The 13736-nt window shown below is 40.8% G+C and overlaps 1 protein-coding gene across 3 annotated transcripts in view; it reads left to right on the top strand.

Annotated features, from left to right (window-relative positions):
• Positions 1 to 13736, top strand: part of col16a1 (collagen, type XVI, alpha 1) — a 78252-nt gene that overhangs the window by 40372 nt on the left and 24144 nt on the right. For all 3 annotated transcript variants that reach the window (XM_079441322.1, XM_079441320.1, XM_079441321.1), the window contains 13 exons: positions 8737 to 8772; positions 8893 to 9003; positions 9358 to 9402; positions 10030 to 10065; positions 10171 to 10215; positions 10822 to 10872; positions 10950 to 11081; positions 11222 to 11257; positions 11331 to 11438; positions 11685 to 11807; positions 12412 to 12465; positions 12567 to 12608; positions 12749 to 12784. In XM_079441322.1, coding sequence (XP_079297448.1) covers positions 8737 to 8772; positions 8893 to 9003; positions 9358 to 9402; positions 10030 to 10065; positions 10171 to 10215; positions 10822 to 10872; positions 10950 to 11081; positions 11222 to 11257; positions 11331 to 11438; positions 11685 to 11807; positions 12412 to 12465; positions 12567 to 12608; positions 12749 to 12784 — 855 coding nt within the window. The remainder of the gene's footprint in view (positions 1 to 8736; positions 8773 to 8892; positions 9004 to 9357; positions 9403 to 10029; positions 10066 to 10170; positions 10216 to 10821; positions 10873 to 10949; positions 11082 to 11221; positions 11258 to 11330; positions 11439 to 11684; positions 11808 to 12411; positions 12466 to 12566; positions 12609 to 12748; positions 12785 to 13736) is intronic.

Genomic DNA, 13736 nt, shown 5'->3' with positions numbered 1-13736 from the left:
AAATTGGAGGATAGAGTGTCAGTAATGTATAGAAATAAGATTAAACACTCAATTTTCAGTTAAGACATTTAATTATTGAATTCAGAGATGTCATTGTCTAGCTCAGTTTAGTTTAAATAGTATCTGCGAAATCAAATTGACAATAATCACTAGTAATTAAGTGTCCCCAACTGAGTAAGCCAGTGGCGACAGTGGCAAGGAACCAAAACTCCCTCTGTGACAGAATGGAGAAAGAAAAACCTTGGGAGAAACCAAGCTTAGATGGGGGGCCAGTTCTCCTCTGGCCAGGAGATTATTGTTTACTTATTGTTTTAATTAAAATTTTAAATGTATTATATTTCTATTTTATATTGTTGCAATTTCTAACAATAATAGTATTATGTAGTTAGGTATTTTATTATAATTTTAGTTATTTTATTTTATTTTTAGTTTTATTGTATTTAAGTCGAGGTCTTCACTGGGTTTATGTCCCCGGGCTCATCCAGGTGTCCCGGCCTCTGCCGACGATCAGGGAGACATCATCTCCCGGCGCCGATCCACCATCTCATCCGGACATGGACTGAGAAACAGAATAAGAAAGAAACAGACAAATATTAGCGTAGATGCCATTGTTCTTATGATGTAACGAGTACATTGTGTGTTATGGGGAGTGTTCCCGGTTCCTGTTGATCTAATTAATGCAGCCTAACAATCCTTTAATGGATTTGAATAATAGAAGCGTATTAGTGTGTTATGTGTAAGCCAGGTTAAAGAAATGTGTCTTTAATCTAGATTTAAACTGACAGTGTGTCTGCCTCCCAAACAGTGTTAGGTAGATTGTTCCAGAGTTTGGGTGCTAAATAGGAAAAGAATCTGCCGCCCGCAGTCGATTTTGATATTCTAGGTATTATCAAACGGCCAGAGTTTTGAGAATGCAGCGGACGTGGAGGACTATAATGTGATAAGAGCTCGCTCAGGTATTGAGGAGCTAAGCCATTCAGGGCTTTATAAGTAGTTAACAATATTTTAAAATCTATACAATGTTTGATAGGGAGCCAGTGTAGTGTTGACAGAACCGGGCTAATATGGTCATACTTCCTGGTTCTAGTAAGAACTCTAGCTGCTGCATTTTGGACCAGCTGTAGTTTGTTGATCAAGCGTGCAGAACAACCACCCAATAAAGCATTACAATAGTCTAACCTTGAGGTCATAAATGCATGAATTACATTTCTGCATTTAATGTTGAGAGCATAGGTTGCAGTTTAGATATGTTTTTGAGATGGAAAAACACAGTTTTACAGATGCTAGAAACATTGCTTTCAAATGAAAATGCGCTATCAAACAGCACACCTAGGTTCCGTCAAGGGGTTTTTAGGTCCAATAATTAACACATTAATTATATTTTTTTCAGAATTTAGCAGTAAGAAGTTACTCGTCATCCAGTTTTTTATATCGACTATGCATTCCATTAGATTAGATTAGATTAGATTAGATTAGATTCAACTTTATTGTCATTGCACATGTAAGGTACAGGGCAACGAAATGCAGTTAGCATCTAACCAGAAGTGCAATAAGCAGAGGTACAGGATATACAGTGCCTACAATATGTTACATATGTACAGAAATATACAGATAAGGCAGTAGTACTATGGACATAATTTACAAGTGTTTAAATACTATCAGTATGATATACAGATGGGTGATATGAACATACTATACAGATGGGTTGTGCAGTAAATGTATGTACACTAGAGCAAAAACTATGAAAATAATTACAAATGGATATGAATAAGCTATAAATTAAGATATATAAACACTAGTGCAATGAACATTGAAAGTGCATAGAAATAAACATTTACAGTACATAGTACTCATTGTAGATTGGTTGTTTTTTTGTTTTGTTTTTTTAATCGATTTAATGATGGGGAGGGGTGAAGAGTTTGTAGTGGTGTGTGAGGGGGGTATCATTGGGCAGAGTTTAGTAGGGAAACAGCTGTAGGGAAAAAGCTGTTCCTGAGTCTGCTTGTCCTTGTTCGGAGGCTCCTGAAGCGCCTCCCAGAGGGCAGTAAGTTAAACAGTCTATGGTCAGGGTGAGAGGAGTCCTTAAGAATGCCGCGAGCTCGACGTAAACAGCGTTTTCTCTGGACGTCCTCAATGGCAGGGAGTGGTGTCCCTGTGATGCGTTGGGCGGTTTTCACCACCCTCTGTAGTGCCTTGCGGTCAGCAGCTGAGCAGTTCCCATACCAGACTGTGATGCAGTTGGTCAGGATGCTTTCAATTGCACACCGGTAGAAGTTCCGCTGGATGATTGGAGACAGGTGGTTCTTCTTCAGTGTCCTAAGGAAGAAGAGGCGTTGGTGAGCCTTCTTGACTAGGCTGGATGTGTTGGTGGTCCAGGTCAGGTCCTCCGAGATGTGGGTTCCCAGGAACTTGAAGCTGGAGACACGTTCAACAACCATCCCGTTAATGTGGATGGGGTCATGCGTTCCACTTTTCTTCTTCCTGAAGTCCACAATGAGTTCCTTTGTCTTGCTGGTGTTGAGGAGCAGGCTATTGTCAGCGCACCATGCAGCCAGGTGCTGTACCTCCTCCCTGTAGGCAGTCTCATCGTTGTCTCTGATGAGGCCAATCACTGTGGTGTCGTCAGCAAACTTGATGATGGAGTTGGATCCATGCACAGGCCTGCAGTCATGGGTGTAGAGGGAGTAGAGGAATGGGCTCAGCACACAGCCCTGTGGTACGCCGGTGTTGAGTGTGATGGTGGTGGAGCAGGTGAGGCCTGACCTAACATGCTGAGGTCTGTTGGTCAGAAAGTCCATAATCCAGCTGCAAAGGGAGGTGTTAACACCCAAGTCTCCAAGTTTAGTGGTCAGCTTGGAGGGAATGACGGTGTTGAATGCTGAGCTGAAATCAACAAATAATATCCGTGCGTATGTGTTGTTGTTTTCCAGGTGTGTGAGTACCGAGTGCAGTACTGTGCCTACTGCATCCTCAGTGCTTCTATTGCTTCTATAGGCAAATTGGTGTGGGTCCAGTGTGGGTGGGAGGCAGTTCTTGAGGTGTGCCAGGACCAGTCGCTCAAAGCACTTCATAACAATGGGTGTGAGTGCTACGGGGCGGTAGTCATTCAGGCACGTCGGGGAGGAGTGTTTCGGTACTGGCACAATGGATGTCGACTTAAAGCATGTTGGCACCATTGCTTGGGTGAGTGACAGGTTGAAAATGTCTGTGAAGACCCCTGCGAGCTGCTCTGCACATGTCCTGAGCACACGTCCAGGAATGCCGTCGGGGCCAGCAGCCTTGTATGCGTTGATCCGGCTCAATGCTGTGCAGACATCTGTGGAGGTGAGTTTGAGGGTCTGATGGTCTCCTGAGAGTGTGATCTTGGTGGCTGTCTCCTTGTTGTTGTTGTCAAAGCGAGCATAAAAGTCATTTAGCTCGTTAAGGAAGGAGACGTCTGTGACCGTTGGAGTGGAGTTGCATGGTTTGTAGTCACTGATGACCTGGATGCCCTGCCACATGCGCCGGGGGTCAGAGTTGGAAAAATGCTCCTCTACCTTTAGCTTGTAGCAGTGCTTGGCCTTCTTGATGCCCCTCTTCAGGTTAGCCCTGGATATGCTGTAGGCCTGAGCGTCATCTGATCTGAAAGCAGTGTTGCGGGCTTTCAGCAAGAGCCGCACTTCCTTGTTCATCCATGGCTTCTGATTAGGGTACGTTGTGATCTGTTTCTCTGTTGTGACACTGTCAATGGAGGTATTGATGTAGTCCAGTACAGAGGTGGTATAGATGTCAATGTCCGTGTGAGAGCCACTGGCAGCCTGAGAAGCAAACATACTCCAGTCTGTGTGTTGAAACTTGTCCTGAAGTACAGACTCTGCTCCCATTGGCCACACTTTGATGGTCTTCACTGATGGCTTCACACGGTTGATGAGGGGTGAATACTTGGGGGTGAGAAACAAAGAAAGGTGATCAGACTGTCCGAGGTGGGGGAGGGGTGTCGCGATGTAAGCTCCTGCGATGTTTGTGTAAACATGATCCAAAGTTTTTTCTCCTCTAGTGTGGCAGGAGACATGCTGATGGAATTTGGGGAGCACTGTCTTTAAGTTGGAGTGATTAAAATCACCCGCAACAATAAATGCAGCTCCCGGGTGTACAGTCTGTTGTTTACTAATGGCCGCATGCAGTTCGTTCATAGCAAGCTTGGCATTAGCATCCGGGGGAATATAGGCTGCAGTTATGATGGTGGAAGTGAACTCCCGCGGCAGATAGAAAGGTCTACACTTCACCATGAGAAACTCTAGGTTAGGTGAGCAGTGTTTTCCAACAATGACAGAGTTCGTACACCAAGCTTTGTTTACATAAATGCACAATCCTCCGCCTCTGGTCTTGCCGGAGTCATCTGCCGTTCTATCTGCTCGGAGCGTGTAGCGTCCGGTTAGATCAATAGCATTATTGGGTATGTCGCTATGTAGCCATGTTTCAGTGAAAACCATGACATTGCAGTCCAAAAGTTTCTTACTATGGGTGATGCGAAGTCGTATCTCATCCATTTTGTTCACCAATGACCGCACATTAGCGAGGAAAATGCTGGGTAAAGAGAGCCGGTGCGGTGTTAGCTTTAGCTTAGCTCTTAGTCCTCCACGCTTCCCCCGCCTTTGTTTACGATCTCGGCGCCGCCTGTGAGCACTTCCGCCCGGCCGAGCAGAGTGCGTTGCCTCGGGTGTTCTGGAGATCTCCGGGATGAGTCGATGATTGGTTATAAGATTGTTGGAAAAGAGCAGACCGATATCCAAAAGCTCCTGTCGGGTGTATGATGTTAAGGCAAAGCTGTTCAGTGAGAACAGACCCGAGATGAACAGGAAAAATACTGCAAAATTGCAAAAACTGGTGAGACGCTGAGCCTCGCGATGTGTTCGCGCCGCCATCTTGGTCTAAAAATTAGTTTCTCAATTTGGTGTGTTTCACCGGGCCGCAAAGAAATATAGAGCTGAGTATCATCAGCATAACAGTGAAAGCTAACACCATGTCTCCTGATAACATCTCCCAAGGGTAACATGTAAAGCGTGAAAAGTAACGGCCCTAGTACTGAGCCTTGAGGTACTCCATAATGCACTTGTGATCGATATGATACCTCTTCATTCACTGCTACGAATTGATGGCGGTCAAATAAGTACGATTTGAACCATGCTAAGGCACTTCCACTAATGCCAACAAAGTGTTCTAGTCTATTCAAAAGAATGTTGTGGTCGATAGTGTCGAATGCAGCGCTAAGATCCGGTAGCACTAATAAAGAGATACAACCATGATCAGATGATAGAAGCAGGTCATTTGTAACTCTAATGAGAGCAGTCTCAGTACTATGATACGGTCTAAATCCTGACTGGAATTCCTCACAGATACCATTTTTCTCTAAGAAGGAATGTAATTGTGAGGATACTACCTTTTCTAGTATCTTTGACAGAAAAAGGAGATTTGAGATCGGTCTGTAATTAACTAGATCTTTGGGGTCAAGATGTGTTTTTTTAATGAGAGGCTTAATTACAGCCAATTTGAAGGTTTTGGGGACATATCCTAATGGCAATGATGAATTAATAATAGCCAAAAGAGGATCTATGACTTCTGGAAGCAGCTCTTTTAGTAGTTTAGATGGAATAGGGTCTAACATACATGTTGTTGGTTTAGATGATTTAACAAGTTTATACAATTCTTCCTCTCCTATAGCAGAGAATGAGTGGAATTGTTCCTCAGGGGATCTATAGTACACTATCTAATACGATACTGTAGCTGACGGCTGCATGATTACAATTTTATCTCTGATAGTATCGATCTTGGAAGTAAAGTAGTTCATAAAGTCATTACTGTTGTGCTCTTAGGGAATGCCAACACCTGTTGATGCTTTATTTTTCATTAATTTAGTGACTGTATTGAATACATACCGGGGGTTATGTATGTTTTCTTCTAGAAGAGACTAAAAGTAATCAGATCTAGCAGTTTTTAATGCTTTTCTGTAGGATAGGGTACTTTCCTGCCAAGCTATACAAAATACCTCTAGTTTTGTTTTCCTCCAGCTGCGCTCCATTTTCTGGGCTGCTCTCTTTAGGGTGCGAGTGTGCTCATTATACCACGGAGTCAGACTGTTTTCTTTAATCTTCCTTGAGCGTAAAGGAGCAACTGTATCTAAAGTGCTAGAAAAGAGAGAGTCCATAGTTTCTGTTACATCATCAAGTTTTTCTGCGCTGTTGGATATGCTGAGGAATTGAGATAAATCAGGCAGATTACTTACAAAGCAATCTTTTGTGGTAGAAGTGATGGTTCTACCATACTTGTAACAAGGAGTAGAATTTACAGTTTTAGCTATATGGAGTTTACACAACACTAGATAATGATCTGAGATATTATCGCTTTGCTGCAGAATTTCAACACCACTAACATCAATTCCATGTGACATATTAAATCTAGAGTATGATTTCGACAATGAGTAGGTCCTGAAACGTGTTATCTAACCCTAATAGAGACCAGAATGCCTATGAATGCTGATCCTAATGCATCTTTTTCATTATCGACCTGGATATTAAAATCGCCAACAATTAAGACTGTATCTGCAGCCAGTACTAACTCAGATAGAAAATAAGCAAATTCTTTAATAAAGTCTGTATGGTACCCTGGTGGCCTGTATACAGTAGCCAGTACAAACATCACAGGGGATTTATCACTAACACGTGTTTCTCTAGATAATGTTATACGCAGCACCATAACTTCAAACGAGTTATATTTAAAGCCTGCCCTCTGAAAAATACTGAGAATATTGCTATAAATTGTAGCAACACCTCCCCCTTTACCTTTTGGACGTGGCTCATTTTTATAGCAGTAATCTTGGGGGGTAGACTCATTTAAAGTAATGTGTTCATCTTTTAGCCATATTTCTGTCAAACAGAGCAAATCTAGGTTATGATCATTGATCAAATCATTTACAAAATATGCTTTTGTAGAAAGGGACCTGATATTCAGTAAGCCAAGTTTTATCAATTGTTTCTTTGTATTGTAAACATTTTTTTATTTGTTGAACATCAATTAGCTTGTTACTCTTTATTTGGTTTGGACATTTTCTGTATTTTCTAGTTCGGGAAACCGACACAGTCTCTATAGTGTGATATCTAGGTGAAGGAGTCTCTATGTGCTGAGAATTAACTGACGTCTGTGACATGAGGTGGCTAGCAGACGGTCGGTTTAGCCAATCTGTCTGCTTCCTGACCTGGGCCCCAGTTAGTAAAGTACGAACTCTAAGACTATGCGCCATATTTCTAGAAAGAAGAGCGGCACTACCCCAGGAGGGATGAACACCACTCTTTTCAACAGGTCAGGTCTACCCGCAAAAACTTGTCTAATTGTCTATAAAACCTATGTTATTCTGCGGGCACCACTTAGACATCCGGCCATTGAGTGACAGCGGTCTGCTATGAATCTCGTCACCCCGGTTAGCAGAGAGCAGGCCAGAGTATATTACAGTGTCTGACATCGTACTTGCAAGTTCACACACCTCTTTAACATTATTTTTAGTGATCTCCGACTGGCGAAGTCGAACATCATTAGCACTGACGTGAATAACATTCTTACTGAATTTACGTTTCGCATTAGCCAGCACTTTTAAATTTGCCAAGATGTCTGGCGCTCTGGCTCCTGGTAAACAATGGACTATGGTGGCTTGTGTCTCTATTTTCACATTCCGTTCAATAGAATCGCCAATTACTAGAGCACTTTCATCAGGTTTCTCAGTGGGTGCGTCACTGAGTGGGGAGAACCTGTTTGATGTTTTGATCGGAAAAGAAGAGCGGTGTTTTGACCCACGACTATGCCACCTCACTGTCACCCAGGTGCCCTGCTGCACTGGCTCTAATACCGGAACCAAACAATGTACAGGACTCGCTGAGCTAGTCGCATCCAAAGCCGTATCTACAGCCCTCACATTCTTACTGTCCTCAGTTAAAGTTTCGATGCATGTCTCTATAGTTCTAAAATCTTCTCTGTCAGCCTAACTATATCCCTGCATTTATCACATGGTAATCCCTCATCGCCAGCAGAGAGAGATAAACTATACATGTGACATGAAGTGCAAATAACAAGAGAAAGAGAAGCCATTACTCACCATGATAGAGGAATGATTTACTTAAAACTGTTGTTTGATGAACTTGTGAGTTCAAACGGAGTGAGAGAGAGATGAAACGGAGTGAGAAAAAGGAAAACAATAATAGGTGTGAATAGACACGAGTGGAAACACGAATGACAAGCTAACCGGCAAATGAATGCTAACACATGGCACATGCGTTGCACTCGTGGTTTTAGTTTAAAAGCGAACGATCAAATTAGTCAGATTAGTTTGATAGATAATATCAGAAATATGGAGGGAATTAAGTTATATTTTATCACTTTAAACAACAGACAAGCTTTTTTTATTTGCCCCATTTTTAGTCTGTATCTGGGAAACCATTAACCAATCCAAAATACACATTATGACCACATACACACACACAGAGACAATGAAATAGGCTTTACATTTTATGTTAATCGCTGCTTCCTGTTGCAGAGCTTTTTCTTAAAAGTCAGCAGCTGTGTTGTGACAACTACAGCACATAGCAGTGTGTTCCAGACTAAACTACTGCCTTAGTTTTTTCAAATTCAAGAGTGCTGAGTCATTGAAAATGTCATCCAGAGTTTGAGCCATTTTTACAAACTGTCTTGCGCATTGTGATTCTTTCACAGGGAGAGCCAGGAGTAGACGGGGCCAAAGGCGAAAAGGTGAGTCTGCCAAGCGTTGGCAAGAAAGATGAAGAATCTGTACACTGTGAATTGCTTGACACTAGGAGAAGTTTTGAAGTGAAATTAAGTTGCAAAGTCTTGCCATCTTTGTTCTCTTAGGGTGAACCGTGTTCTGGCTGCCCTACCATTGGAGATATTCCAATGGGCATTTTGAATCGGGCTCAAAAGGGAGAGAAGGGAGATCCAGGTGCTGGACAGAAAGGAGAGCAGGTGAATGTGATGGAGTGATTGCTCATTGATATCCAGCACACAGCATTTAAAAACGTCTGCATCGCTGAATTACAGTGCAAACAGTTTTTGATATCCACTTCAGTGGTTGTGTATGAGTATGCAAGAATGCATATATTGGCTCATGCATAACCGCAGACATCCCTGATCTGTATAACTCCATGCATTTGGCTCAGATGTAAGCCTCAGGCACAAATCCTTTTAAAAAAATATTCTAATGACAGATTGGGGAATTAAGCATCCAAGGCTTTCGTTTTATGTCTATTAAACAAGAGAATATGCACTGATATTCTCTGCTTTTCTTTTTCTTTCTTTTTACTTGATTTTCATGTACAGGGAGAACCAGGTCCAAGTGGCTTTGCTGGACTAAAAGGGGAAAAGGTACACCTAATGGAAATGTATTTACTAGGATGATGGATTTCTATATTTTCGAATGGTTTTAAGGTTATACACTATAATAAACAGGTACATATGCATGTGCAACGACTCTGAAAAGTATTTGAACACTTAAATATATGTATGGCATTATTTTAGGTAATTGAAACAAAGCATTTCACAAAAATAATTTGGTTGTCAGATTTAGTGGAACACCTCTCTACTTAATGTGATAAACTACACCTGTAGTTGCTCTCTAGGGCACCTGTATGGAGAGAAACTGACTTCATACATCCATTAAAAATGACCTTGGGACCAGATGGTTAAAAGTAATTGCTAAAAGTTAGTTCTGAGAAAAGTTAGAGGGCATTTTTTTCAATGCCATTTTTTCCCCAGTGCATTGATATTCATATGCTTAAGTGTGGCTTATGTGTCCAAATACTTTTTGTTACCACTGTGCATATATATAGTGTGTGTGTGTGTGTGTGTGTGTGTGTGCGTGTGTGTGGTAATTATCAAATTGAAATAATCTTTATCACATTATAAAATTGTATTGTCATTTCAGGAAACTATAAGGTTTAAACAGTATTTTGTTACACATGTACATTCATGTGTTCAACTTTCTGGTTATAGGGTAATGCAGGCAGCAAAGGAAATGATGGGAAAACTGTAAGTAGACATTTTTTATTATTCTTATATATTATTTGCTTTTAACTTGCATGATTTATGACTGACCTCAGCATTAGATTAATGTGCAGATGCTAATGTTTTTAGGGCAAACCTGGTCCAAAAGGGTCAAGTGGAAATAAAGGAGAGAAGGTGATTAAGCTCAACTCAGACTTTGTTACTCTGCACTGATTGTAAAGTGTTTTGATTGCAACCTCACAGCACCAGGAGACACACAAATACCACAGTTGGAGAGGCAAATATAATAATAATAACAATAATAATAAAAGTCTGTCTAGCTGAGTTTAGTGTAAACGTCCAGGAAACTGTCAGGTTTCTGAAGGATTATGTGACACTAAAGACACGAGTAATGGCTGCTGAAATTTCAGATTTGTCATCACAGGAATAAATTGCATTTAAAGCATTCAAATAGAAAAAAAGTTATTTCAAATTATAATAATATTTCACAGCATTAATGTTTTTACTGTATTTGTCACCACCTTGATTAGCATAAGTGTATAAGATACATCAAAAACATTACAAAACCTTACAGGCCCCAAATTTTAAAAAGTTTTACATTCATTTTCATGATTTCATAGAGCTTGAATGCTGCTGTCAAGTGTTACAAAAAAATGAAAAAAAAATCTGAAATTCATGTTTATTTTTTACTTCAGCTTATCACTCAAATTGTTACACTGGTAAAACAAAAAACACAGACAGTAAGAGTACATTTTCACTAGTGGTATCGTATTTTTACAGGGTGGTCCTGGCCAACCCGGTGTAGGGACAGCTGGTCCAAAAGGTGAAAAGGTAAGTGAATGTTTTCACACAGTGCTTTTCTCTCCTTCATTATTGTATGGATGTGCATAATGTGCCTTGTATTTAAGGGAGACTCATGTGGCACGTGCCAAGGTACAACCTCTGAGGTGGGAAGTGGCCCATCTACGATAAAGGTCACAGGGGAACGTGGCCCTCCAGGACCTCCAGGCCCACCAGGAGAAGGAGTAGAGGGCAAACAGGTAAGCCTGACTATTTTATGATCACTTCATATAAGAGGAGGCAAGGGTGGCGTGTTGCTTCTAGTGTATCAGTGTATACATTTTTAATTTGAGAAGCCCAAAAGACACTGACCTTGTTTTCGAAATGGATGTCTCAACAGGGGCCACCAGGTCTTCAAGGTTTCAATGGAGAGAAAGTAAGTTATTATTTTTTTTAAACTCTGCAATAGGAATTTTTCTAGGCATTAAATATGATTTTTATGTTCGTAGGGTGATCAGGGTTTACAAGGAGACCCAGGTGTGGATGGGGCACCTGGACTCCAAGGACCTCAAGGAGAACTAGGCAGGAATGGCCTTAATGGACTAAAAGGAGAAAAGGTCACTGTCACGTAACATTTATCATGCAGTCACATATTAATTACATTGCAGTAAATTATGCGCCATCACGGGATATTTTAATAATCATTCATCATATTGATATAATAGATTACACCTTTTATATGATTGTGTTTAAATTTGCAGGCAAAAACACCAGATAAGCATGGTTGACCATCTAGATTGCTGCTCACTTGCAATTTGAAAGCTTTCTGTCTTTTCTTATTGCATCTGTGTCTACATCGCCAGGGAGATGCGTGTGACAGCTGTCCATCACTCCCTGAAGGAAATGGCAATGTTATTGGCTTACCAGGACCCAAGGGAGAGAGAGGAGAGCCAGGTTTGCCAGGCGAGGGCCGAGTAGGCAAACAGGTACAAGTTTTTCTGTAAAAATGCATGCTTTCTCAATAAATTAGTGTTTTATATGACTATTGCAAAAACCAAGTCCTAACTCCAAATATTAAACTTAGGAGCACACAATTTGTGTTACATATATGACTGATACTTAAAATCATGCTGCTTGTTGAGGAGAGGTTCACTTTTCTAAGCAATTTAACTTTGGCTTAGCAGATGATAAAATTCAAATAAAATAGGGCTGATAGTACTTAGTTTAGATGCCATTAAGCAAATAAGTGTGATTAATAGGGTTATAAGGATACATTAATACAGATCAATGCATTGATCAAATGACTAACAAAATTAAATATCAATGAAATATTCATATTATATTTTGGTTGCATTTGTGAGTTAATAAAATGTAACTGTTTTTTTTTAAATGGGCACATAATACTATAATTAATAATTCACATGACCCTAAATCTAATGAAATAATAATTGTATTGTGACAGGTTTTGAGGTATCAGCAAGTATTGTAAGAGAATCAGTGTCAGATTGTATTGTGATAAACCCCCCTAATTGTTCAGCTGTCACCCCCCATTGCATATCTTTACTCTTTCTTTATTACCTTATTCTGTAGGGTCGGCCAGGCCCACCTGGTATCCAGGGACCTCCAGGGCTCAAAGGCAGTCAGGTAAAGTTACACACTTGACTAATGCGCATGCATCAGTCACAACTGTGTGCAAGAATGATAAGATTGACTGTGGAGTGATGCTTATGTTTATTTATTATTAGGGTGATGCTGGGCCTTCAGGTATTGGCCTTCCAGGACTGCAGGTGAATGAACAGCTATTGTAACCCCTCAGAAAATCAGTTTTTATTTATACTATTTTTAGAGAAATGTGCAGGTCTCAGCTACATTTAAATTATTCCTTAAATGCACCAGCTCTTTGTAATGTTTTGATGTTCTCACTCAGGGTGAGCAGGGACCTAGAGGTTTTCCCGGAGCTGCTGTAAGTGTACAAAAAGTATTGTGTTCTTGAGTGTTCACACATGGATTTGGCCCTCTAAGTGTGCACATTTGCAGATGTTGTTCTCTTTGAATTGTCTGTATTTGTACTTGTCTACTGTCATCTGATACATACACTACTGTTCACAAGTTGAGGTCGGTACAATTTTAAAAATGTTTTTGAAGTCTCTTTTGCTTACCAAGGCTGCGTGTATTTGATAAAAAATACAGTAAAAACAGTTATGTTGTGTAATATTATTAGAATTTAAAATAACTGTTTTCTATTTGAATATACACTCACTGGCCACTTTATTAGGTACACCTTGCTAGTACTGGGTTGGACCCACTTTTGTCTTCAGAACTGCCTTAATTCTTCGTGGCATAGATTCAACAAGGTGTTGGAAACATTCCTCAGAGATTTTGGTCCATATTGACATGATAGCATCACGCAGTTGCTGCAGATTTGTCGGCTGCACATCCATGATGCGAATCTCCCGTTCCACCACATCCCAAAGGTGCTCTATTGGATTGAGATCTGGTGACTGTGGAGGCCATTTGAATAAAGTGAACTCATTGTCATGTTCAAGAAACCAGTCTGAGATGATTTGAGCTTTGTGACATGGTGCATTATCCTGCTAGAAGTAGCCATCAGAAGATGAACACTGTAGTCATAAAGGGATGGACATGGTCAGCAACAGTACAGCAACAGGCTGTGGCATTTAAACGATGCTCAATTGCCAATAAGGAGCCCAAATTGTGCCAAGAAAATATCCCCCACACCATTACACCACCAGCCTGAACCGTTGCGACAAGGCAGGATGGATCCATGCTTTCATGTTCTTTACGCCAAATTCTGACCCTACCATCTGAATGTCGCAGCAGAAATCGAGACTCATCAGACCAGGCAACATTTTTCCAATCTTCTATTGTCCAATTTTGGTGAGCCTGTGCGAATT

The sequence above is a fragment of the Barbus barbus genome (genome assembly GCF_936440315.1).
Source record: "Barbus barbus genome assembly, chromosome: 19".
Classification (NCBI taxonomy): Eukaryota; Metazoa; Chordata; class Actinopteri; order Cypriniformes; family Cyprinidae; genus Barbus; species Barbus barbus.
Note: the sequence above shows the minus strand (reverse complement) of the source record. Positions and strands in the feature narration are given on the sequence as shown.